The sequence below is a fragment of the Argentina anserina genome, chromosome 1 (assembly GCF_933775445.1).
Source record: "Argentina anserina chromosome 1, drPotAnse1.1, whole genome shotgun sequence".
Taxonomy (NCBI): Eukaryota; Viridiplantae; Streptophyta; class Magnoliopsida; order Rosales; family Rosaceae; genus Argentina; species Argentina anserina.
The window spans coordinates 5,098,076-5,124,342 of NC_065872.1; the positions used below are offsets into that span (position 1 = coordinate 5,098,076).

Genomic DNA, 26,267 nt, shown 5'->3' on the forward strand with positions numbered 1-26,267 from the left:
TAGCTAGGAGGGTCTTGGCCTTCTGGGTTCTAGTTGGCAATAGGGAATGCATGGCCGACCCTGTGCCAAAACAAAGTAGGCCCATACATAGGGCCCGAAATAAATAGGGTTTTTTTACTTGTAAATATAAAAATTAACAAAAAATTGATATGTAATTAATTATTAGGTCCAAAACTAACTATTTTTTTCACATATTCTTCAATTATTTATTAAAAGAATTTAATAACTATTACAATTACCAAATTTTGTGGGCTTAAATCTTAATCAAATGTATTGTTTTTTCTATTTTTATATATATAATTTGATATTTGACTCTTGAGGTCATAAATTTGATATATAAATGATAAATTAAATTCATTATAAATGTGAGGGTCTTAAATTTTATTTATTTAATAATAAATATTTATTTTTATTAATAATTTTTTATTTATCATCTATGACTTAATTTCGCACAGCGTCGGCGTTGAGGGAATGACAAATAGCTGTTTTTGGTCTTGATTGATAATACGAGCTGGTGGGTAACTACTTTCTCAAAGGGACCGAGAAGAACAAGTTGTCAGTACACGTTTCGTACGGGGACATCGTCCACGTAATTAAAAGCCATGTGGGCCTTGTCGTCCGCGAATCCTAATAATGAATGGTTCAAACCCAAATTTGTGGTTGTCACGTCCGAAGCCGTACCATGAAGGAAACTAGTCTTCTTCTCTCACGTTTGAAAATATACACGTCATCTGTGAGTAAAATTCAACACCAATGTTGGATCAAAGTGGGAGTATACATGCATAATCCGCCTCCTTCAATTTAGTGTTTTTATCATGGACCAACGGAGCTAACTTTGAAAGCCATAATTTTAGAATCCCACTATTACCAGAGCCTTCAGTATTCACTGAATGCTTGTTAAATGAACCAATAGAAAACTCAATAACAGCTAAGTTAGCCTTTGGTGATCGCTGTTCATCTAGTGAACGGAGCAAAGCTGGTAAGAGGGAATCTACACTGTAAGTCTTGCCAACAATGACCAAAGTTGTTGAGCAAGGCTGCCTAACTACCTCCTTTGGATCAATTAACCGTGAGAAAATATAAGGTAGGATCCTTTCTATGTAACTTTCAAAGGGCTTACGGCAAGAAGGAATAACATCCGCAAGTGTTAAAAGTGTTGCTTGTGCAACTTTATGGTGCGGATCATCCAAGTGTTGGAAAAACAACTACATTACCTTCTCAAAATTCTGAATCACTTCTTGAATTCCTTTTTGGCCTTGCTTCAGCAAAGACCAAAGATAATTAAATGCAGCAACCCTATCTGACCAGTCTGAAGAGGGACTCAGCCCTTCACTCAGAGCATCATTTAGTGATGCTGGACCTTCTACATAATTTGTCATCTCCTGTGAGGGCTGGCTATCATCAAAACTTCTCCTCCTGCCTGCAGACATTCTTCCTGTCACATTCTTTCTTAAGAGGGGCCTTTGAAAATTGGGAATATGATTATTATGTGAATCCCTAAAGTTTCCATCCATGTGAGATGAGTCCAAATAATGCCTGTCAGCTTGATGATTCAGAGTTCACCGAGCTTCCTTGCTTTCATTATTCTCTTCAATAAAACCCCTTTCGTGGATTCTCTCAGAAGCACTCTTCATGGTGTAGGATGAAACTGTTGGCAGTGTTTCAGCTGACAAATGACTGCGATATGATGATTTAGCAGAATCTTTGGAAGCTTGAATTTGCGTGATGATATCAGACAAAACCAGGTCACCATTGCGGTTACTACCTTTGATAGTAGTTGAATATGTAATTAGAGAGTTTGAAAGATGATTAGAAGCTGAGACAGCAACATGAAATGGTGGGTCACGAGATGATGGAGGGTCAACTCCTGCACTAGGGGCAACAAAAAAGAACAATTTAGCCCCTCACAAACGTACCGAAATTTAACAATTTACATACATAGATTATCTAATGGGTTGGCATACTAAAAATCAATAAGTTAAATCAAGGTGAAAAAATAAAAAAATAAAGCAAGATATAAGGTACCTAGATCCAGACTAGATAACCAGAGAGTAGAAGAATTATGTCCGGACAACTCCAGACCTCTAAGCATGCTTTCAATTGCACTGACCTTCTGTTTGCTTGCATGCAACACACTTTCCAGACTACGCTCAGTACCTTTAGCAACTGACTTCACTTGTCAAAGATGAAGTCCTGAAGAGAAAGAAGCCCCAGAGGATAAACTTGAACTTTTATCCATTGCGACAATAGCAGAAGTTCCATATCCATGTAGATTTGAAGATGTAGATGGCTGGGGAGTGAATGAGATGGGTGTACCCCTATCACAAACATAAGGAGAAGCATGTCGCCTATGTATCCCCCCATCATCTTCATTGATTAACTGGTGCAAAATTTTTTTAACATAAAAATAAGAACCTGACTGTAAGATAGAATCACGTCATCCTTAAGATTAAGACCACATACCCTTTGAATAACAGGGTCAAAGAGTGAAAATAATCGTCAGGAACGCTCTGGCCAAGTTTTTGAAAACATTCTATAGCACATTCTTGCAGTTGAACGGACCTGTCAATTTATACACATGAAGGTTCACATATGAAATCTATAACATTTAACCATTCCATCTCAGTCAGAAAATACAATATATGGATTTTTGATATGAATACCTCGCTCATTGCATCTGCAACACAACATCTTATTCGATCTTCATATAAATCTGCTGATCTCTGTATTTTAGGTTCATCAGCCCAATACTCTAATATCAACAATGCATAGTCACATCACCTACAATACAAGACATATTAGTGACTCAAATAGAAAAAAAGTCTGACAAGCGGCCACATATAAACTGGAGTCATATATATACCTTGCTCGAAGTATTGCATTACGGTCATTCTTAGCACAATCAGCAATACGAGGAAGCAATACGAGGAAGCACCCGAGCAATTTTACAGTTACGTAACATCTGGAAAGCAGAAAGATACTTTTCATAAATGAATATTATGTAAAACAAAAAAGAGAAAAAAGAAAAGAGAGAGAGGTAAAGGTAGCAGGAAAAAGGGTCAATAGAATTGAAATTATCGTTTTTATGCAGTTATCTACAGACTCTGCAATTACAAGTACATCTATCACAACCAGCTTGAAAAGGACCTGGTTACATATGATAAAATTAGAGTACCACCTTTTCACTTGATGATTTTAATTTTTTTTACTTCCTATTTGGTGACCAGATCAGGATTGTTATTGGTAAGATAATATCAACATACTGGAATGAAAATCTCTGCATATGCCTCAAAATCTCCCAATAGCTCCTTCGACAAAAAGCATAACAGATGGCAAGCCTAGAAACAAATTAAACTAGTGATAAGAATCCATTATCCTATAGGAATAAAAAACAAAATATCAGAGCAAATGGACCACAAGAAATAGTGCCTTTGGTAGTCAAATCACTGTTTTTACATTAAGAGCACTATAAACGCATATAACTTCTATTAAAAATTAAATTCTTTACTATTCTTTCTTTTCACTTGGATTGATAGAAATTTTCTTGACCAAATAATAGTCATAAACCAGTTGAATCTTTAACTGCAATAACTGACCTTCAACTTTATATTCAGGGATCTCAGACACAATGCACAAACACAAAGACATGAAGTTAAACCCTAATCTGACACAATATCCAAAAAATCAAAATCAGATAAACCCAGAATCAATTGCAGCAGATCAAACCCAATAGCAAGAAATTAAAACCCATGTACCTGATTGATTCAAAGACCAAATTTGTCCCTGCTAAAAAGCTTTTCCAATAAGTTTTGTCTGCTTCAATGAAGGTTGAGTGAATCATGGATGAAGAAAAAGGAGGAGCTTTTGCTCAATACCCACATTTCAAAGACAAAACTGTCTCACTTTGTTTTGCTCTTTCAGTTTGTAAAGTCTGGATTTTTTTGGGCTGTCTTTGAAAAATATTTATCTAAATCTGCAATTGTATCAAATGATTCAAGGCAAGACACGTTTCTTTCCAACTTAAATGCAATACGACATCAATCCACCAACTTCCCAAATCATTCAGCACGAGTCTTATAACATGTTCCAGAAAACATGTTTCTGGCTTACAACATGTTTTACAAAATTGTTCTTCCCAATTTAATGTTTCTCTAACACAAATCTATGGCATAATCAACACTAGAGCCCACAGTCGGTATTTAACATGAATCGAACAAACATATGATACAAAAAACAAACGCGATCCCGATTGCAATTGCTATATTATCATCAATCATCACATTATCAATTCTAAAGCTGAAAAAAGGCAAGCAAACCCATATCAATAAGCAAATAAGTCTAATAAAGATATTCAGAAAGCCAAATTCCGATTGCTAACAAACATGAATCCATCATATTATAGAAACAAGCACCAACCTTAAGCCAAAGGATCCAGACCTCACCCCACCATGTACCCACAAACCCTTCCCCACTCTTCCTCCCGCAACCGCAGCCATCGCCTTTTTGTTGGAACTAATCATCCAACATCATCTTCGCCACCATGGTACCGGCATAACCACTGACACCACCCTCCGCCAATCCCTACCTCAACTTATTCCTCATCCTAGCCGAGATTCCCAGCTCTTCCGGTTACGAATACGGCGTCCTCGATAGGGAGCACGGCCAAAGAAGTGCATGTCGCCTCCACGCCACCACCACCCTGGTTCGATCATCTCGCCAAAGGGAGCGAACGCCCTTTCGCCAAAATCTCATAGGCTTGGTAGAGGGAAGAAATTTGGGTTGATGGGAGTTTGGGTGTCGGGGGATTCCTCAGATTTATCTCCACTTGGTAAAAGCAAAATTAACCCAGTTTGACCCGTAGAGACACACTGGCCAATCAAAACTACAATCCAACATCCATTTTTAGGACTAATTCGTACATTTCAAGCTCTCCGATATCTTATAATTTCAACAAACTGGGTAAGATTCTTGCAGCGCCATTTCTGTGGACTTACTGCCTTCGACATCGATTGTGGATGAGTTCCATTCTGGATCGGGATTCAATAGTTGCAGACTTGATGGAGGAGAGAGCTAAATGAGAGCTTATTCCATGCATGTAACAAAATAATAATCATAGGCGTAACTATCCACTAACGGAAGACTTTCTTCCGTTTGGCTCAATTTCAACGGACACGTCAGATTTTTTGAACCGTGTATATGGGCGGCCCGTATATGGAATAGGCGACCGATATAACCATGTGAGCCCAGAAGAAAACAACCCAACTCTTCTTCATAGTTGCCGGCCTTCATTGTAGGCCCTTGATTGTTTATTGTCATTCGCTTAATCCATTTCATCATCACTGTAATTTGTTTTGTTTTTCATTACCCAGTAATATGTTTGTTGAACTGCTGCTACATGTAGTTACCATTACGTCATTTACATGTTGAAAATGTTACCGAGTTCGGATTTTTTTTTGGTTTTTTTCTTTTGGAGAACGTTACCGAGTCGAATCTCAAACTGCGATTGAAAAAAAAAAAAGGAAATTCTACTACCGGAAGAAGGTTCAAGAGATGACGATAAGCCGCACGGTTGAGAATTGATGGCCTTGCAAGTTATGCCAAGAAAATGATGAACATGGTCACATTTGTATGCTGCCATAAATCTAGCACGGAATGTGGCCCAAGTAGAGATTGAACAATCATTCATATGTGCCCCTAAAATTGTAGGTCATATATTTTCGAAATATCCCAAATTTCCAATAGAATGAAAGACTACAGATATCAAAACTCTAATCCCAACTGTGTAAGATGGTCGGACACTGGGAATGTAAGATTTGGATGAATGGAGATCATTCCCAACTGAGGCTGTGTCAAAATTGGATAATTTGAATGGTAAGGTGTGACATTACGTATGAGTCAGGTTCTATATCAAGGGGTTTCAATTGTACACATTTTGCTAATCAAAAAATTGTAACAAATACAGGAAACTACTGGTAACGATATGCCACCCAAAGTGCCTAGTTGAAGTATAATCATCAGGTATGCTATATGAGGTAACTTTCTACGATCGTTACCTGCACTGTGATGAACATGGTTGCTTACTCTATGAGGGGGTCTGATCAAATTCTTTCAACTCAAACCCAGATGCCTCTGCGAGCTCTAACAAATCTTTCTCTCCACTCAAAACCTGCAGTAAGAGCCACAATATGTTACAATCTAGTAAATCTAAAAAATACAGCAATTTTTCCTATTGGTAACAACATTATTTGATTGACGATATATCAATAAGGATGAAAGAAATGACAAAGTTCTGGAAACTATGAAAACATTTATCACCTCTCCATTGATCACCCAAGTAGGAAAACCTTCGAGTTTGGCATCAATACATGCCTTTGCCATTATAGTTCCCTTCCTAAATCCACTAGGGAAGCACTCAACATAGTTCAATTCCTTGGCTGCTTCACGTCCAAACATCTTCAAGAAAAAAACAAACAACCAAAGTTCAAAGACATGGCAGCCAAAGCACTTTTTTCATTTTGCAATTTTGTTTCTTTCTGTTTTCATTTAAGTAACACTATGATATGACTTGTCAAGATGATAGTGAAAACATAACCAATGTAATCTACATAGTTTTTGTTTTTCTTTTAAGAAGAAGTTAATATACATAGTTAAGAACACCAGAAAGTGAAAGGAGCCAAAAGTCGAAAAGTTACCTGCTTTTGTTCTACACAATGTGAACACCAGAAAGCGCCATACATTTTAGCACCTATAGCATTTAGATGCTTTGCAAGTGATATAGCAAATGGACTTGATGGTGTTGTTATTTCAGTTGTAAAGTATGGAAGATCAACATCATCCGGGCTGTTGACAGAACGATACAACATGGATATATATCAACATAAAATTCCCTTTACAAAGCTAGTGCATAATAAAATCACAACAATATAATCAGCTTCCCTGATATACCAAGATGTTTGTGAATACTCAAATTTGTTAACAGTTGACACTGTGATTTACATTCATAATATAACATGCCGAAAGTCTGGTTCCAAGGGTACAGGTGACCAGGTATTTGAGATCTTTAATCACTGGAAACATATATAATTCAATATACATAGATAGCCAAGTAGTCAGCGTAGTTTATCTCAATTAAACATGCTGTAATGAAATAATAGTCCATCTCAAATCAACAACCAATAATCTGACAGTTTACAGTCTGCTTAAACAAAAAAAAAAGATACAGAAGTGGTGTCAAGGGAAATACATTGTTGTATAATTGTGTGAGGCTAAAGAGATAAAAGCTGCATACTGTTTGTGGCACAATAAGGATTTAGATTTAGCTTTCCTTTACATGAAAGGTTCATGAGATCTAATCAAACTCATCACTCCAATCTTTCCGATTAATGAGACAATAACTAATATGAAGTTTACATTCTATCCATTCTCTGTCAACTAGCTTGATCAGGATATCCCTTAATCCTAGAATATATGGCTTCAGAGGAAAGTAAAGGCTCAAATGATTGCATAGTTTGCCAATTGAACATACTACTGACGACGAAAAACATAAGAGATTAAATGAAGCTAATCACCTTGAGGAGACAGGTGCACTATATGACCTGTTAAGAGTCACAGCCACCAAGACAGCTACACACACCAATAAACCCGCCTCTTTCTGTACTTTCTCAAATCCAAAATCCTACATTCATAAACCCCCAAAAAAAAATTCAAGTCATTCTCCACAACAACATCAAACCATACGAAACAACAAATAACAAAAAACAAAACGCACACCTTCAAAGTGATGAAAAACAAGCTGAAAGAGAGAAACGCCGATAACAAACAATACAAGCACGAAGTTCCTGAAAACTGTGTGCTAAGAATGTACAGGAAACAAGCACTGGCAGCTGCCATGGAAGTCGTAGTCCCAAGTAAAACCAAGCTAGCATCAGATTTCCTAATTCCAAAAGGTAAACTCTTTGCAGTCAATAGATCCAAACCAAGTGCAGCAACTGATCCATACGCAAGCATTCCAAACAAAGGAAGAGGAACCCCTATAACATCACCAAAAGCAAAGTCACACAATCATAAAACCCGAACCTTTCTCAAATCTTAATTCACATTTTTCATTTTCCTTCTTCTGGGTGTTTAAATTAAGTTCATTATCAAATTGGGTAGTAGCTAAAACGACGGCGTATCACAAAGATCAAACATTTTCTCAAAACCAAATGAAAAAATTTCATACTTTTCTTGCTCTAAGAGTTTGAATAAAGTTGATTAAGAAGTTGGGGAGTTACCAAAAACGACAGCGTATTCACTGTTGAGGATGTCGCCGCAACTGCCGCCGGCGCCGGTGGGGCAGAAGGCGTCGGAATTCGTGAGCTTGAGGATCGTCAAGTAGGTAGTTTCGAGGAACCCAATACCTCCGAGGCCGGCGCATAGCTTGTAGGTCAAGTCACTGGAGGACGACGGCGGAGACGGCGTCGTTTCGGGTTCGGATTCGGCGTTCTGATTGGGCTCCGGAGCTGAGAATATGGCGGGAAGGTGCACAGTTCTCGGAGCCCGAGGCGGAGGTGTAGTAAGTATTCCGAATCTGGCGGGATATGAAGGAGGGAGAGATCTGTGGGGAGAAGAGAGTGAAGGAGATGTTAGGCACAGGAGCGCCAAGGTTGCCATTTTCCACTCTTCACATTCCCACCTGAAAATCTCGCAGCTTTCGCGCGGTTAATCTGGGCTGAAGCGCTGGACTATCCGATGTCACCTCAATTTTGGGCCTTATGTTTAATTTTGTGAACCCCAACCCAAATAGAGGGAAAGAGAGAGCCTATAACAAATTAGGGAATGCCTCTGTCCAATGTCGGTGAGTTGTGACATGTTGTTTCCGGCTAAAATTAGTCTCTATAGTCGAGTGCATTGCTCATGTAGTTGTAAGTTTACGACAGACGGATAGTTAAATCAGAAAGCGTTGGAATAAGAGCTGAACTCTAGGGCTCTCAAATTTACTTGGGCAAAGATGGAGTTAAGGAATTGTAAACGTGTTCAAATGTTTGGTGACTTTGGTATGCTTGGGTTCAGGGTTGATTTGTTTGAGTGACGAGATCAAGTGACAAACACAAAAGTGGAGCTTGAGATTGTCATAATGCAATTGTCATTAAAGCTCAACCCTTGATGATCAACCAAATGAAGGCGTCAAACTTCAAGTAAAGGGCTAAACTCATTTTAACCAGTAACACTTTCAATTAACTTTGAGATGAAATTGTCGTAGACTTGAGAGATTAATTATATCGTAGTAGGAGGAATGTCAAAAACGAATCTTTTGTTTCCAGCTTAGCCAACCAGGTGTACAAGAAGATTCATGCATTGGAAAATGTGAGACTTATCCATGCAAAATCATGTGTCCCTCCTTTTTTGTGTCTATCTGAAATTTTTGAAAACAGAACAATATGGATTTACACCCCAGCACCTCTTTGGCGTGGCAATCATGTATTTCCCCCATATCTCCAAAACTCTATCATTAAATAGTGTCAAACTGTGATCACATAACACCACCAATTCAGACAACCATTTCTCAGTTTACCAATACCAAAATAATCAAAAGTCATCATATATACTCATAGCAATGTCTTCATCGTCCACCTCTTGCTTCACTGGCTCTGTACTTCGGCTCCCTTCTCTTCTTTCTCCTCAGAGTATCAATCAGAAGTCTTTGTTGTCAGTGACTGGAAACCCAGATAGAATTCCTGGCAATCGGATTGCATGCAAGAACTTTAACTTCTGGTGAGCAATTAGTCTCCAGTTCTTCACCCAGATTAAAATTGTGATGTATAATATATACTTTTATAGTGTGTTTTTTTTACTGACTCTGATTCTTGTTTGGTAATTGGGAAAGTCCGAAGGCTAGTCTCAGAGGGAATTTGGAAGTGACCGGACCTCCGGCGTCGGTGCCGGTGCGTGTGGCTCACGAGCTTCTTCTGGCCGGACACAAGTACTTGGATGTCAGGTCTGTTTTATATACGAATCAAAGATGTTACTTTCATCTTTTCTTATAAAAGGTCTTCTCTTTGATGCAATTCTAACATGCAAAGTCCCCCCCCCCCTTCCCAAAATAAAAGTCTGATAGTTCTGTTTTTGTTTTTGGGTACCTTTTGTGTTTAGGACTCCTGAAGAGTTTAGTGCAGGACGTCCTTCTGGTGCAGTCAACGTTCCTTACTTGTACAAAGTTGGATCAGGTTCAATATTTGTTCTTTTTCCCCACCTTCTTGTTCACTGATTTCTGTTTATGCTTGAGGTACCAAATATTGAAAATCCACATGTATTGTTGTTCTATGCAGGGATGTCAAAGAACCCAGACTTCGTGAAGGAAGTGTCATCACATTTTAGAAAACATGATGAAATTATTGTTGTGAGTTCCAATTAGAATGAAACTTTTGCTAGTTCTGATGACATTTTTGTTCAGAGTAGATGAATAAGTATATGTTCTGTATAGTTAAGTGTTTGATATCATGGTTTCTCAGGGATGCCAGCTCGGGAAAAGATCAATGATGGCTGCAACTGATCTTGTAGCTGCTGTAAGAACATTACCTACTTACCCAATTTTTTTTTTAACTTTGTTGTAAAGCAATTATTTTGTAGTTGGCGAAGAATATGATACATAGATAGACATCACAGATTCACAATTAGGTAGAAGTGTTGGACATCAATATCAAATAGCTTGCATTGCACCTAAAGTTTCAGAGAAGGCTTTAGCCAAAAACAGCCTATTTACTGTTCATATTCCTCATCGGTTCTCAACGATCAATGGAAGAGTTGCTAAAGCTGACCAAATCTTTGTCCTATAATATTTGTTTGCAGGGTTTCACTGGGATTACAGACATAGCTGGTGGATATGCATCTTGGAATCAAAATGGACTTCCAACAGAGTTGTGAAAGTGAAACCCGGGAATGTTAAGGGACTAGAGGCCGAGAGAAACAAATACGAATAAAGTTGGCAATAGAGCCTTGGAGAACAACCATGCATCAGGAACAGAATGTACAAGAAACATACAATGGTAATGTCCAATGCAATGTGTGTAATTGCGTAGTTTAGTGAAGTTAAAGTAAATCTCCATATTGGCATGTATATATGTATGTACCTCATGCGAAGTTCACAAGTCACAACTACTCATAACTCACTGAAACCAATTCTAATGAATCAAATAAATTCAGCCGAGTAAGATTGGTATCTCAGATTGCTAACATGATAATGTAGTATGGATGAAGAGACTTTTCTGATGTACTCATGTAACGGTCGTGTTTTAGTTTTCAACCTTTTGTTCGAGTTTCTTGATTCTCTGGCTTGGAATTTGGAAGGTTTACTCCGTCATGCTTCTATATATCCTCTATCACCTATTTTACAAACTGAAGTCTAATCTGAAAAAGGAAGCTGCAATTGTATATAAAGCCTGGAAAAAGATTTTAGAGTTATTCAATACTATATCAGCCTGTACTAATTTCCATCACTAAAGATTACTTCAATACAATATCCCAGCTTTTAAAGCTGATCTGATACTGTGACAAGGCTTGCATCTCTGCATTAATAGTTGCGCCGAGGGAGAAAGATTCTAGCACTGTGTGGTAAAGAGTTTAGGTCTGAGAGAGTACCATTACTCAAGTCGAACACTCCCACCTGAGAACTTTTCCTAGTAGAGAAATAAACACAGTTTCCCTGGCATCCTGGGAAATCTTTAGCAGCAAGAGAGATGCCATGTTAATCATCACCGGCCAAAATTACCAATATGGCAATCTCTCAAATCCGAAGCGGGGCACATTTCTTCTGAACCGCATTCAACTTATACACATTGAACTTTTTTTTGACATGTACGTATACACATTGAACTTGACATCACTCTTGAGAGTATTTCCATCACTAACCTTTTCTCGAGATTCTTTCAACTAAAAGTAGATCTCCTGAAGATTCCACCAAATTTATCACCCTGTGATTCTTACAATGGTAATGGTACTTAATACATATTGGAAATGAAACCGCAACCTTTGTCTTCTTTTTTCTAGGATTCTTCTGTTTTTTGAGGACCTGCCATGGCTAACCGGATAGTTTGCGGCTCAAGCAAAGATGCGTATAGCCTTGATGAGCTCTATGGGTGGTGTACTTTTATGGCCTTAGTTTTCTGAAGCAAAGTCTTAGTATCGTATGATGTTTTATGGGTTGGACTTGGACTCGTGTACAGATATTGCTATTAATTGGGTTTTATCCACAAGGTATTGTTAACCTTGATCATTAGTTCATAACGAAAGTTGGAGAGTTTTGTAATTTGAAATGCAACGCAAAGTTTTCATGAATTTTGTTTGTTTTGTCAACTGGTTTGCATTTCAAACAGTTTATTTATGAGTACATTGAGACTGGGTTGGTGAAAGCGTGGAGCAACGCTTCAACCTCACACAGTGATGACAGAGCTGATGCCTGATGGTACGTAGGCGATAAGAGATAGTCATGGCCACCACGTTCTAAGTTTCTGACGAGCACTACGCAAGCAAAACATGGTGGTCACATTCTCTTCCTTTAAGACACCTCCAACTCCAATTTAGCTTTTTTAAGTGGAGGATCAACCACCTGAAAACTCGAACACCCCTTCAACGCTAGCTATGGGAACTTCCGGCAAGTGGTTCCGAAGATTCCGAAAAAAGTTTGTGAGATCTCCCGACAAAGATATCATTGTCATCTATAACACTAGCCCAAGCTTCCATGGAGAAGAAGCCAATTATGAAGTCCTCATTCACGAGGACACTTCATCTACAATGTCTTCGCTCATAACTAGAGAAAGAATTTTAACCAAGGAGGATATTGCAGCCATCAAGATCCAAGCATTTTTCAGAGGCCAACTTGTACGTTACATATACCCAACTCACTGGTTTTCTATGCGAAGTTCTTTCTTTATGAAATAAGCCTTTGAATGTTTGCACAAAAACTGAAAACCACTGTTGCAGGCGAGACAAGCATTTCGAGCACTCAAGAGCCTGGTGAAACTGCAAGCACTGGTTCGAGGAGTATGTGTGAGGAAGCAGGCGCGAGTCGCAATGCAATGCATGCGTGCACTTGTGCAGTTGCAGGTCAAGGTCCGTGCACGGCAGCTCCTCAACGGGTATGCTGATGCCAGATCCATCACAGCTTAACTATATTTGCAGAGCAGGTCCAAAGGTTTGGGAACTAATATAATTCGCTAATAAAAGTTTGTAGTCATCAAAATTGATTTACAGTAAACAATTTTTCACCAAAATTGTAAGGCTCACTGAGATAAAATGGGTTCAAGGCTATTATATAGTTCACTATCAATATGAAATCTGCTCACTGAAGAATGCATTCATACAACTGCAATATGTGTGAGATCTTGCACATTTTTGTTCACAATATTTATCTGATAATGGAGTAGTTTGCTACAATCAGTGGACTAGTTAAACTAAGAAAACCCAAGTCTGTAAACACACAAGAAATTCAGTTTAAAATCTGTGCAGTTGGTAGCAAAAACTGTACAAGGAGAAATGTTCGTCATCACCCTTGGAGAGGTCAATTTATAATCCCAGTAGCTGCTGGGGGCATACATCAATAGAGTTCTCTCATCTTCTGCGACTAGTGATGGCCCCATCTCAGTGCTGAGAAAAATGATTTATCCTTTTGTCGATCTTCACCCTCATTTCCAACCTGTATAAAAATTATAGAATGTAAATATGTTTCAAGGGGACAGGAAAATTACAGTTGGGCAGGACAGTACCTCCTTGGCCAAATGTTGAAGGATTTCTACAATCTCGGAGAAGTCAGGTCTCTGAATCGGGTCTTGCTGCCAGCATCTCTCGAGCAATTCTGCAAACTTTGGGTTCGTATTCTTTGGAATTGTAGGTCGTAGTGCCTGAAAGGATGCCAATTAGAGTGATCCAAAATATTGGTCAAGTATAATGTTTGTGAAAGAAGTACCTTTTGCACCACACCAACTGCTGCTTGTAATGGGGTCAAAAACGAGTAGGGTAGCTGAAAAATACAACATACAGAGATTTACGTCATCCAGAACTGGTGGATATTTAAACTTTAGAAGTAATCAGGGAAGCACACAATAAGCAAGGGAACTTGCACACAAACACATTTTCTTTGTGAAGGAAAAGATCTTACCTGTCCTGTTAAAAGTTCCCACAGTACTATACCAAAACTGAAAACATCTGCCTTGTGATCATATGGTTTGTGTTCAATGACCTTCATTAAAGCGGCAAAAACTTATTAACTGTACAGAGAGACTGGAAAATGGGTTAAGCGCATACTGACCTAATAATTTAGTTATATAGCCCTAAATACACTGGGATATAGGCGTGGTTTACAGGCTATTCCACAAAAATTTGTAATTTATCAGCTACATAACTATTAATGAACACTCTTAAAAGATGAAAATCATTTGTACTGCAATATTTTTTTCTATAAAAATTAAAATGTCAAGTCATATCCGAGGAGAGATGCCTACCTCAGGAGCCATCCATCGGTATGTCCCGGTTTCAGCTGTCATCACTCCAGATTGAGCTTGCACTCTGGCAACCCCAAAATCAGCAACCTTAACAACCTGCAAAAGCAGAACCTCAGACATTATTACCAAACATGCTTCAGAGAACCTAGTTAATTGGTACCTAATTGCTCTGTGAAGTCAAAATTCTAGGCAATTATAAAGAAACTTTATATTCTAGTTGAAATGTAATGAATCACTGATGAAGAATCATGAAAATTACTTACTTCATGTTCATCCATCAGAAGATTGGCAGTCTTAAGGTCTCTGTGGACTATATTATTTTGGTGCAAATAATTCATTCCCTTGGAAACATCAATTGCCACTTTGAGCAGAGATGGAAGCTTGAACACACCCTTTTGTTTATGCAGAAAATCGTATACACTTCCTCTGGACATAAACTCTGATAAAGCAGAAACACCAATATCAAAAGAAGTCTATCGGTGAATATGGGTATGTATCCATATATTGAGAACTTCTAGGTGCTTTCAATCGGGTATATCATTACTTGACAGACAATTTTGTTCTCTTTGAATTTGAACAGTTAGATATGTATAATAAATTCGGAGATAAAGCACTCATCCATATCAATCATGATTTCTGAATGGGTTTCGACATTCAAATTCCCCCTTCCCCACTTGAGGCTCTTTCTTTTTTTCTTTCTAGATGGCTTTTATACGTTTATATGACTTTTATCTGCAAATCTAATATATGTTAGAACAAGTATTTTCAAATCATTAAAGTAATCCCAAGTCAAAGGTTGCAGAGAAGATAACGAAATACAACACATAGAAATATATGAAATCATTGAAAAAGAGGTACACAAGTTATACAAAGAAAAAGATTGACAATTGTTGGAGTTTCTAAAATAATAAAATACCGTACAAGGATAATATAAAGAAACACATAACAAGGACATACCAGTCACAATGCAAATGTTTGGAGGTTGAGTACATGCACCAATAAATTGCACAACATTCTTGTGCCGAATTTTCCTACAATATTCAAGATAGAAACAAGTTCAAAAATTGCTGAATGCATGGGAAGTTGGGAACTGCCAATAAAATGTACGAGCAGGCATTCAGATTAACCTCAAACCTTAGTATATAAACTTCCTGTGAAAAATCCTTCAGCATCTCTGCATTGACCCGCTCAGGTTTTAGAATTTTGATGGCAACTTCCTGACTACAATATGTGCCTCTGTACCTGAAGAAGTTTGAAACAAAATGTCAAACGAGAACCTGTATAATCAAGACATGTTTCAAAATGCAACTTACAGATCACCGAATGATCCAGATCCAACTTTATTCTCAAATTTTAGCTGCTTCGTATCAATCTCCCATACATCAATTCCGTCAGTTGGTATTTGCAGGGCATCAGGGAAAGGCTCAGTTTTTATTTTGTTATCCTCACTAACTGCAGAAACTGGATACTGCTTTGAATCCTGCAGAGTACACAAATATCACTGACTATATAACAATAACAAACAGATGTATCATTTTCTTTTTCTTCTTTTTGGGGATTTTGAGGGGGACATCAGCAGGGAGAGTGATTAGAATAATGGATTCAGAACAAACTTTATGAAATGGCATTGGCAAGCAAATGATATTGATTGAAAGGTAACGTGGAATATGAAAACACAATGAGACATATATTAAGCTGGGAATCTGAACCTAAACTTATATATTGATACCACTCAGGTGACACTCAGCAGATTTACCAGAATGTTCACAAACCCATTCTTCTAAAAAGAAAATCAGAATATGGATAAAATTTATTTTTGGAATAAGAAACTATGAAATAGTTTCAGACTACGAAAAGAACAGAACTTTGATTTTAGTCCCAGAGCACACAAACTTGGAATAAATGAGCAGAAAACTTACCTTAAATATTAAAATTTCCTTCTCCAACACCCTTTTAAGTTCTTCAGTTTCCTAAACGTTCCCAAAATGTAAGAAGATTTATTCAATCACAAAGAAGTAATGAGTCAAACATCTATGAAGAAAAGTGCCGATTGATACCTCTAAGTGCCAGCCATCAACTACGAAAACATCCAGAGAAAATCCATCAACAGTGGAAAAGGCGTGAGCTTCTTGAATATTCAGTCCAATCTCAGCAAGTAATGAAGTTAACTGGAAAAGTAATCACTAAAATCTTTTAGTTAGTAAGTAGTTACAGGGGAGAGAGAGAGGGAGCCCTACAAAATTATGCAACATGGCATGTACCTGTTATATATGAGCATGAACTAAGCACCATATGCAGTGTATCTTCATTTTCATTTACAAGACATCTAAGGTCAACAACCTAGCACTATTACACTAAACACCTAATGCAATAGATAATTTACTGTCAACTACCTGGTAGAGTTCTAAACAAATGAGAATTTTGTTAAGAGGTAAACTAAGACCCTATCTAGATTGTCTCCACAAGTTCAGGTCATTAGAAAAGCTAAATGCATTCAATCAATAACATTTGATTAAAGAGCTCTTAATCATTCACTTGCTTTAACTACTCATGCTATGGATGTGGGAGCATTCAGTAAATATACGGATGAGACCTACCTGACTAAGAAGTTTAGGCTTGTCAACCGTTGAAAAAGTGATCTCATGCATAGGCCTGCACCAATCACCAGAAGAATAAAAGTTTAACATGTAAATTAGTAAATGACTGATACTGTTTGTGCTCATAGTAAACTAAACAACCTCAAACTCATTGCACTAGAAAACTTATTACCAAAGATTGAGGTGAATGTTCAAATTTTACCTAGAAACATAGGGTGTTGCGCTCATTGCACTGTCTCCATCATCAACATGAGACCTATTGGCTAGAAGTGAAAGTGCCTCGAGATTAGGAGATGAACCAAAGGTAGGCGGTGCATGAATCCTGCTGACACCATAGTTCATTGACTACCACATAAACAATAAAAAGAATGACACAAATAGGCATTTCATTACAAAAGTAGCATAGACTAGTAAGTGATATAATAAGCCCTACCCATGCCTGTTATTATTAAGAGAACTTTGTGCATCTTCTTTCATCGAAGAATCTGAATGGACCGAATCGCCAGCATTTCCATTGTACACAGGGGGATAAACCTGCATTAAAGAAAATCCACTCAGTTAAAGTACTTCTCCACCACTGCTTCACAGAATTGCAAACTTCAACTTCAAGACTATAACCATGCATACATGTAGGATGGTTGCCGTAGCCAAAACAAAACAAATACAAACACACATACATGTATACATGCACAAACTCCGTGTTAATTAATCGAAAAACAAATAATTCATGACATCCAATAATTGCATATTTTTGTCACCTGCACAGTTCGGACTTCAAAGGCCGGTTGGTTAGCAGGGTCCTCAGCTAACTGCAGCAACCTCTTATGCGTAAGCACATCCTCCGCCCTCTCCACATTCACATCCAACGCGTACCTACACAGCACAACACCAACCACCACGTCAACAAACAAACACGAAAGACCACACAGTTCTTGAAATTTTCAACCTTTAATCTTCATATCTATCAGTTCACATGTTCAAAAACCATTACTCATAGGCTCATGGCTTACAGACACATATATCTGATAGTTAACATCATACACATTCACTACTTCACCACACCTCGAAATTCTTGAAAGCGAAAACTACAAACGTAGCAATCTTTAAACAATCATTAGTATAATGCATAGTTCAAGTCCCACTAAGTTTCAATTTTCATTAGTATGATACAGTTTCTCAAGCACTAAACAAAAGCAATGCCGAAAACGCCCCTAAATCCAATGAATGAATGAAAACAAGAGAGAAGCTAGGGTTTAAGCTTTGATACCGAGCAGGTAAGCGGTTGAAATGAAGCCAAAGCTGATCATCAAATCCAGGAAGACTCGCCTCCTCATAATCAAACTCCTGAATTCTCCGCAGCACCTCGTTGTAAACCTCCAGCTTCTGCATATGGTGGCGCGGCTGCGCCTGCGCCGAGAACGCGGCGGCTCTGCTGCCGCAGCTCTCCACGTCCTCGTCGATCGCCATTGACACCTGCTAAAACCGAATCTGTCTCTGAATTTGGGAGAATATGCGGAGTAATGAGATCGGAGAATTTCGGGGAGTGAGGAACTTGAGATTGAGAAGAAGACAAGTGAGAATTGCAGAAGAAGAAAGAGAGATTCTTTCTTTCTGGGCTGTGATGGTGGTGATGAGCTCTCTCTCTTCGTTTTATCTATTTCTAAATTTGCAAGTGTGGTTTTATTTTGGTTGATTTGGCATGGATCCACTCCATGCTGACTCATCGGATAATCACACTCCACAGTGTGGCCGGTGGGAATATTCCGTCGAGACTTTCTGTTAATTATGATTAAGTGAGATTAACACTGTCGTTATTGACCGTCAAATTGGCCTATTAGCTCAGCTGGTTATAGCGTCGTGCTAATAATGTGAAGGTCGCAGGTTTGAGACCTGCATGCGCCAATCTTTTCAATGCAAACCGACCCCTGTTTTTTTTATGAAATTAAATATGAGATAACTTGTTGGGAGATTCTATTTAGACTCCAAATTTACTATTTAAACTTTCTATAATTTTTATAAAAATTTAATTCCTTTTTTTAAATCCTTTTACACAAAAAATCTAGAGAACTCTTACCCTCGTCATTTTTCCCATGTTTCTCGATTTGTTGAAAATTCTTTAGCTCAACAACTTCAGATTTCCAACATAAATTCTTGCTAAGTCTTGATTTCTTCATAATTTACCAAGCTTTAAATTTTATTGGCAAGACTTGTGAAATAGGAGAAATTTGGGTACGCAATTGGTCATATCTTCATCATCTTGAAAGCTTGAAATTTAATCATTGATTGGAATTGGAGTAAAATGAAGGATAAATTCCTCCTATGGTACCTGATGTTTGGCTACTTGGACAATTTGGTACCTTATATATGAAAACCGACAATTTGGTACATAAAGTTCTCAAATTTAGGCCATTTTAGTACTTATGTCAATTTTGACCATATTTTCAGGGTTATTTCCGTCATCATATCTCTACTTTACTTCATTTTTTCATAATACCTCCAAATTGCCTCTAAATTATCACTAAAAATTTGATAACTCGTCCACTTAGTATCTGTGATGATTTACTTATATAAGTTTTCATAATGTAGCTATCAATCTAAATTAATTTTAATTATAAGTAATTTAAAAAAAATTTAATAAAAAATTGCAATTGAATAAAGGCAATTTATTTTCTTTGCAGAAAATAATTAGGATACAATAAGTATATTAAGAAAAAAATTATTTTCGATATATGCGAAGTAGATGCTAAGTGGAGTAGAAATATCAATTTAATTATCTCCAAAGAGAGGCAATTATAGGAAGAAATGAAGAAAAATGTGAATTTAATGAGTTTAGGCCTAGAATGACGAAGATAACCCTAAAAATATGATCAAAATTGATAGAGGTACCAAAATGGCTTATAAATGAGAACTTCAGGTACCAAATTGTCCGTTTTCATACATCAAGTACCAAATTGTCCAAGTAGCCATACTTTAGATATCGTAGGAGGAATTAACCCTAAAATGAATATATAGGACTAATATCCGGGTTAGAAGTTGAAAAGAAAACAGAGAAAGTTGGTATATATTGAAATATTTATAATGAAGAGATGAAGATGGGGATTAACGTCACGGATCATGCATAGCATGAGTGGCTGGGTTTTTTAGTAGGGAAACGAACCCAGAAGAAAAAAAAATTAATTATAAATAATTGGATTCACACATGTGAATCACAAGGATAAAATAAAACTTCAGAAGAAAAAAAAATAGAGGTGGGCACGGGACAGGATGGGACGGAACGGGGCTCATCTCACTCTTTTGAATCAGGACGGGACGAGGGTTTTTAAGAATGTATGACACTCAGGATTAATCCCGGTTGGGACGGGACGGGACAAATCCTAACTTCCTATAAAGTTAAATAAAAACCTATATTTTTACTTTTTCATTAACAAAGTAACATTCAATAATGAAATTTTAACAAAAAAATGCATATTATTTTCAAAATATTATAATTTACCATTATTATTTGAGTTGATATAATTTTGGAGTTATTAAGAACATAAATTAGTTTCATTTTGATACAAATATATACGAATTTTTAAGTTTTCATTAAAGGTGGGACGGGACGAAGTGAGATAGAAATTATTCGTCCTACATCTCATCCTACTATTATGAAACGGGACAAGACAGACGTTTTTAGACCTCCGTCTTATCCCGTCCCTATGAATTTCAGGACGGGATCGAGATTCCGTTTTTTATGCCCACCCCTAGAAAAAAATATTAGAGGTTCAAATAGCAAACTTGGAAGTGGACATAGAACCTCCTAATTTGCTATGTATGGGCCAATCTTTTTAGTGCAAACCGACCATAGTAAACATGCCATAGTTGGCTTCTCTAGATTGTATTGAGATTTGATTAGGTTTTGGTGTCCTGAATGAGGAATGTCAGCCCTTCATTTCCAAGTGGATTTGCTATATATAGGAGGACTCTCTATAGTTTATATATTTATATCCAAGTATAGACTATAAAACTTGCTATGTACGCAAATGAAGAGATAAAGCAACAATATTATATTGATGACGTTTTCATTACTTATTACGAGCTAGCTATAAAGAAATTGTTATATTTTGCTATTATGGATAGACATGCTTGATAATTGACGATATTGGCGTGCATATAATTTCATAGTTCTTCATTCCACATTTGCATCTTACTTAATCATAGTGACTTGGTAGAGAAATTGTAAAAAAATTTGTGTTGAATGAGGCAGAGTAATCGCACTGAGTGTTGTGACTTCAGTAATGACTAATGACCATCACGTAAACAACTTAATTAACAACATGCAACTCTGTGGGACTAATAAAATAGTCGTCACCTAGACAATTAATGAAGCACTTCTAAGACAATATAGACAACTAACCCAAATTACTTAGCACTTCTAACAAGACTATCTGCAACAGAGTTAAAAAAAAAGTCTTTGTCTCTAGGTCGGCGCCTCTCTCTCAAAACCCTAGAGGATGCATGTGTTGTTCTATCCTATCCGGCTAGCCGGTGCACGAGTTGTGTGGCCGGATAGGAGCTTGTTGGCGTATCTCAAGGAGGGAGGAGAGGGTCGAGGTCGGTTCATTTTTCCCGGTTCGAGAGGATGGTCGAGTCACGGTGGTGTGAGCAGAATGGAGGAGAGATCGACGGAGATCAGAATATGGGTGGCATTGGGGATACGTTTTACCGATGGGGGTTTGGTCATTGGCCTATCTATGTGGTTGACGACAACGCTCGGAGGTGCAAGTTGGCTTCGATGGTAGATATTTGATCTGGAGACTAGGATCTCATGGTGCACTTGAAGGTTGGGGTTATCCTTGGTGGCGGTGTCTTCTTGATGGTAGTGCAGATTTGGCTCCGACGTCATTGCGGTGGTCATGGAGGTTGTCGGTCGGCTTGACCAAGTCTTGGGTTGTGAAAGATGTTCATGGGCTTGCCTTACCCTTTTGGACCGGATACTGCTTGTTGGCCCGATCTGGGCTAGTGTATTGGTATGGTCTCTCCTTTTGGGCCCTGCCATAGTAAGTACGTTTTTCTTTTGTTAGAGATGTTTTTTATTTTTATTTAATAATTATGTTGCACATTTTGCATATAATAAGCCCATGTAAGGCGAGTCAGGTTTTGTGTCTGTGTGCGCACTCAATGTTTCTTGTCTGCTCTAGGTAGGTGGTGAGTTACGTGTTTCGTTACATGATCATTACTGTCTAACAGCAGGGTGAGACTAAGTGTCGTCGAATTATTTTCCAACGGCAACATAGTTGGGGAGCTGCTTTATTGGACATTAAGATATGTAAGCAATGCTTCATCATTCTTAGGTTTACATATCTACTGTGTTACATTGGGATTCCGGCGAACGCGTAAAGCTCTCTGTCACTGGAAACCACAAGCACACGACGTTACGGAAAGAAGACCGGGTGGCCGGCCTTCCACACTCAGATGCCTAAGTCATCAAAGATAGACATTAGGATATGTGTTAGTGGAGGATAAGAGGCTTATGAGAGCTTTCTTTTTTGTGGAGATGAGAGGTGTATATATAGAGGCAAATAAGGTATAACTTGTGAACTTACCGAACTACCCTTGTGGGCTAATAATACCTACAATGGGCTTTTGGGCCAATCGGACCCTAAAGCGGCGAGCTAATCACGATGTTTAGCCTATTAAAGGGCGTAGCGTTAACATACTGTGCTCTCAATTATGTCACCGCTATTTCAAAACAAACATAGTCGTCATTAATGTAGTATACTCTTTGCTAGTTGATGTTTATTAAGTATTTGTTTGTATAGATTACTAATATTATTTCAGGTCTTTATAATCAGGAGTTTAGGCTTCATGTCCCCTCTTTGCATGTATTCACCAATTTCATTAATGAAGGCTTGAGGGTAGTTGCTAAAGCCCTTAATTCAAAAAAAGAAAAAAGAAAAAAAGACTGTGTGCAAGTTACAGTGATCAATATAAATTATAACATATATATCGATGCTAAAAACCTTCACCTTCTCATATTAGTTTGTTGGTTTATCTGATATAACGCAATATAATTCGATGCCTAATTGTTTAAACTTTTGAGGTATCTTTCCCAGTATATACTATTTTCAGAATTTGAGATGCCTTGTGTGACCAACCTACATGTTGTCTTTAGTAGAACAAAGGTCCATTGCTAAATTCATAATTTCATATTTGAAAAATAATTACTGTATGATGCTTGAAATCTCAATTATGTATCGGTTGCTAATTAGGAACATTGTATTAATTATTGATTGAAACTATGCACCGAATGTGAATGTGGAATGCTGTACGTTATGCATCATCGATCTATGGTGGGATGACCTCGCGCTGTTGTTTTCTAATTTAGACGTTAGACCTGTGAATATATATGGTTTCAGACTTTCAGCTACTTGCAAATATATTATAAACGATGACGATGACTCGATTAATTATCAGATGACCAAGAATTATGAGCCCTTCTTTATTTATACGACCAGTCGATCAACTATATTTTAGTCTTGAAACAGGGATAAATGGTTCGAAGGTTAATTGTATATTTCGAGAAAATTGGCACCTACTGTATCTAGCTAGTAAGTACTAAGTAGTTGGTTAGTTATTGAGATCTAAAAACGGTTTTCTATAGCAAATTGATAACGTTCCACGTTTAACTACAGAGCAATATAATGCAAAGTAGTAAATAAATCTTACTCTACCAAACTTAATTTGTGATATCATTATTTTATTTTATTGTGTAAACTCCCACCAAGCCACCAACTTATGTATATGGTTGATGCAAAAGTATCATACATGCACATATACAACAATACTACAATAACAACTACAAGTCTACAACTCAGAATTTTGTTATGAGAATTTATTAGATCTAGCTATATATGAGGTGAAAATTCTTCCATGCACGGCATGTTTCAAAGACATGTATATACATCATAGCCTTCAGTTTAGGGATTGATAAAGAACTAGTATGAGCCGTCAGATTATACTTACATTTCAAAGAGCCAACGCCATGTTTTATGGGTGGCTAACTGGGTATAGGTTTGCTAAAATCTTCAAATCAATATGCATCCCTTTTACCAAATTTTTCATCTGCGATGGGCCCTGATCGGCGCCTATGATTTGAATGTGTTGGGACGTTTTTGAGGGACTGAGGGTTTTTCTATTGAGATTGTGAGATCATGCTTCTGCAGAGACTAAAAACCTTGTCTCTCATCTGTATTCAAGAGATTCAAATAGCATAATTCTAATGATTCATCGTTGTCAAGGTGCTGAGGTGATTTAGTTAAGGTAAGTATAACCAATTCTTTTATGGGCTATCCTGATGATTTTGTGTTTCTAATTAGCTGTGTGAGTTTACATATCTTGATTTGAGTTGGTGCAAATGGATTTCAATTCAAATTGGGTGAGCTGTTGGCAAGGTTCTAAAAAACGTTAGGCGTTAATCGGGCGGACAGCTAAAAACCAGCGCCCAGAGGATTAATCGGAGATTAATCGGGAATTAATCGGCCTAAAATCTAGGCGGCCAAGGATCTCCGAGCGCCTAAGCGCCGCCTAGGCGGTCCTAGGCGGGGATTTTTAGAACATTGGCTGTTGGTACTATATGAAGTTATACATGTACTTTTATAAAGGAAAAAGAAAAATGCATCTTGCTTTCGATCACTTGTGTATGATTTACTCCTGAATTGATGCTTGTATAGGGATGAGCATTACCATTGCACTATAGTAAGCAAGAGGAGGAATCTGGTTGAACTGGACAGTGTTTGAATCAAGAGCAGGAATCTAGTTTCCAGTGAAACATTGTTTTTACTTTATAAGTTGTAGACTTGCATTTGACGTCCATTGATTCACGCCATCTGTATTCTTTCTAATCACGTGAGAAACACGTGGCCGTGTAGGATTACGGCCGTGTACACAAGACGCCCGATATATGAGGTTTCCTTTTTATAAAAGAAAGTAAATTCCAAGCAAAAGTCCTCGTCCACTTCAAAAATACAAACCGAGATTGAGTACATCTGAACCACTTGAATAGCACAAAACGTGGACGACAAAACCGCATGAGTAATGCTCTCGATCCCATCACAACCGTCGATCATGACACCAAACCCTCCTTAGTATCGAAAAAAAAGAAACCGAACCCCGAGTTTGGCCATTCATGGAAACAAATTAAAAAGACAGAAGAAGAAGAAGAAGACAGATATCGAGTTGGACGCGTGGCTGACATGAATAGGAAGAGCACCAGGGATTTGCTTATGGGTTTATGTAAGGGAAATCTTTGCTGGGATTACTATGTTTACTGTTTAGGATCTTAGGTTTCGATTCGGTTCGTTCTTTTTACAGTTTTGTGTATATAACTATATATTTTCCTCTTTCTGGGTTTACATTTCTCATTTGAGATTTGATTCTAGTGTTGTAAATGGGTCAATGCACGTCGAAGCAGCGCAGAGGAGGAGGGCTAGATGGGAATTGTGGTGGGTGTATTGAGACGACTAGACGTGGATGCATGAGCATTGTGAGGGAGAAGAGATCCAGGTTCTATATTGTTAGGAAGTGTGTGGTTATGCTTCTTTGTTGGCATAAGTATGGCAAGAACTAATGAAGTTCTTCATTTTTCTTGTTCGATCATCATCATCTTCTTCTTTTTCTCTTGATCGGTCGTTATTGACTTCTTGTTCTAATGGATGATTGGTATTTTGGTTTTCATGGATGATTGTTGATGCCATGTATATACATTAGGTACGTACCTTATATGACTATAATTAAATATATATATATAGAGGATCGAGAATGGACGTCCGCATTATACCAAAAGTGCAGACATCGGCGATTTCGGCGACTAGCGACGCGCAACGACGACGCGATAGTGCCGGTCGTGCTCTCCACATCCTAGCACTTCTGTCTATGTTGACCGAAGCTTTGTCGCCGGTCCATGGCGGCCGGAATCTGTAAATTTCCCACAAACTTAAAATTTTCTGGAGCTTTGTCGTCAGTCCATGACAGCCGGAATCTGTAAATTTCCCACAAACTTGAAATTTCTAGAAATTTGCAGATTCTTGCCACCCTGAGATAGCGATGGAGCTTCGGCCGACACATATATGAGCGCTGAGAGGGAGGAGCACGGCCGACACCATCCCGGTCGCCGGAATGGGAAAATCTGTATCGTGTGGACGTCCAATAGTCGATA

General features: G+C 37.9%; 4 protein-coding genes, 1 long non-coding RNA gene and 1 pseudogene across 6 annotated transcripts; 2 read left to right on the plus strand and 4 right to left on the minus strand.

Annotated features, from left to right (window-relative positions):
• Window positions 1-498: 498 nt before the first annotated feature.
• On the minus strand, window positions 499-2,962 carry LOC126794742 (CLIP-associated protein-like; annotated as a pseudogene).
• Window positions 2,963-2,982: 20 nt separating this feature from the next.
• Window positions 2,983-4,362, minus strand: LOC126787425 (uncharacterized). Its single transcript, XR_007671242.1, has 3 exons — window positions 3,756-4,362; window positions 3,597-3,664; window positions 2,983-3,338 (listed from the first exon to the last, which is right to left on the minus strand). It is a non-coding gene; the product is annotated as an uncharacterized LOC126787425 (long non-coding RNA).
• A 1,485-nt stretch (window positions 4,363-5,847) lies between these two features.
• LOC126790396 (thiol-disulfide oxidoreductase LTO1) lies at window positions 5,848-8,689 on the minus strand. The gene is made up of 6 exons (XM_050516613.1): window positions 8,274-8,689; window positions 7,771-8,030; window positions 7,569-7,675; window positions 6,693-6,840; window positions 6,316-6,453; window positions 5,848-6,166 (listed from the first exon to the last, which is right to left on the minus strand). The coding sequence occupies exons 1-6, from the start codon at window positions 8,650-8,652 to the stop codon at window positions 6,083-6,085; spliced, it is 1,116 nt and encodes a 371-aa protein (XP_050372570.1). The 5' UTR covers window positions 8,653-8,689; the 3' UTR covers window positions 5,848-6,082.
• A 789-nt stretch (window positions 8,690-9,478) lies between these two features.
• LOC126791505 (thiosulfate sulfurtransferase 16, chloroplastic-like) lies at window positions 9,479-11,184 on the plus strand. Its single transcript, XM_050517965.1, has 6 exons — window positions 9,479-9,753; window positions 9,866-9,976; window positions 10,132-10,205; window positions 10,308-10,378; window positions 10,491-10,544; window positions 10,828-11,184. The coding sequence occupies exons 1-6, from the start codon at window positions 9,596-9,598 to the stop codon at window positions 10,900-10,902; spliced, it is 543 nt and encodes a 180-aa protein (XP_050373922.1). The 5' UTR covers window positions 9,479-9,595; the 3' UTR covers window positions 10,903-11,184.
• A 1,431-nt stretch (window positions 11,185-12,615) lies between these two features.
• Window positions 12,616-13,225, plus strand: LOC126785158 (protein IQ-DOMAIN 5-like). Its single transcript, XM_050510771.1, has 2 exons — window positions 12,616-12,855; window positions 12,958-13,225. Exons 1-2 carry the CDS (start codon window positions 12,616-12,618, stop codon window positions 13,141-13,143), a joined length of 426 nt encoding a protein of 141 aa, XP_050366728.1. The 3' UTR covers window positions 13,144-13,225.
• Window positions 13,226-13,299: 74 nt separating this feature from the next.
• LOC126800394 (serine/threonine-protein kinase STY17-like) lies at window positions 13,300-18,704 on the minus strand. 2 transcript variants are annotated; one of them, XM_050527763.1, is made up of 16 exons: window positions 18,339-18,704; window positions 17,830-17,944; window positions 17,505-17,605; window positions 17,274-17,393; window positions 17,072-17,126; window positions 16,532-16,642; window positions 16,394-16,444; window positions 15,788-15,954; window positions 15,609-15,716; window positions 15,432-15,505; window positions 14,738-14,913; window positions 14,475-14,570; window positions 14,132-14,212; window positions 13,940-13,993; window positions 13,740-13,874; window positions 13,300-13,669 (listed from the first exon to the last, which is right to left on the minus strand). In XM_050527763.1, exons 1-16 carry the CDS (start codon window positions 18,536-18,538, stop codon window positions 13,598-13,600), a joined length of 1,716 nt encoding a protein of 571 aa, XP_050383720.1. In that variant the 5' UTR covers window positions 18,539-18,704; the 3' UTR covers window positions 13,300-13,597. The 2 variants fall into 2 exon arrangements, 1 of the variants encoding a protein (XP_050383720.1); XR_007672711.1 differs by lacking the exon at window positions 13,300-13,669 and having other exon boundaries at window positions 13,860-13,874; window positions 14,132-14,240.
• Window positions 18,705-26,267: the final 7,563 nt, after the last annotated feature.

Bases quoted from the DNA above. Each gene is read 5' to 3' on its own strand.
- LOC126790396 (XM_050516613.1), bottom strand. From the start codon at position 8,652: ATGGCAACCTTGGCGCTCCTGTGCCTAACATCTCCTTCACTCTCTTCT. The intron at 6,841-7,568 runs GTGATTAGCTTC...TTCTGTCAACAG, and splicing joins AGTGCACCTGTCTCCTCAAG to CCCGGATGATGTTGATCTTC. The intron at 6,454-6,692 runs GTAACTTTTCGA...TTTTTCTTGAAG, and splicing joins ATTGTGTAGAACAAAAGCAG to ATGTTTGGACGTGAAGCAGC.
- LOC126791505 (XM_050517965.1), top strand. From the start codon at position 9,596: ATGTCTTCATCGTCCACCTCTTGCTTCACTGGCTCTGTACTTCGGCTC. The intron at 9,977-10,131 runs GTCTGTTTTATA...TTTTGTGTTTAG, and splicing joins CACAAGTACTTGGATGTCAG to GACTCCTGAAGAGTTTAGTG. The intron at 10,379-10,490 runs GTGAGTTCCAAT...ATGGTTTCTCAG, and splicing joins AACATGATGAAATTATTGTT to GGATGCCAGCTCGGGAAAAG.
- LOC126785158 (XM_050510771.1), top strand. From the start codon at position 12,616: ATGGGAACTTCCGGCAAGTGGTTCCGAAGATTCCGAAAAAAGTTTGTG. The intron at 12,856-12,957 runs GTACGTTACATA...CCACTGTTGCAG, and splicing joins CATTTTTCAGAGGCCAACTT to GCGAGACAAGCATTTCGAGC.
- LOC126800394 (XM_050527763.1), bottom strand. From the start codon at position 18,538: ATGGCGATCGACGAGGACGTGGAGAGCTGCGGCAGCAGAGCCGCCGCG. The intron at 17,606-17,829 runs GTGACAAAAATA...TCTTTAATGCAG, and splicing joins TTGAAGTCCGAACTGTGCAG to GTTTATCCCCCTGTGTACAA. The intron at 13,875-13,939 runs GTACTTCTTTCA...GCATCCTTTCAG, and splicing joins CAGTTGGTGTGGTGCAAAAG to GCACTACGACCTACAATTCC.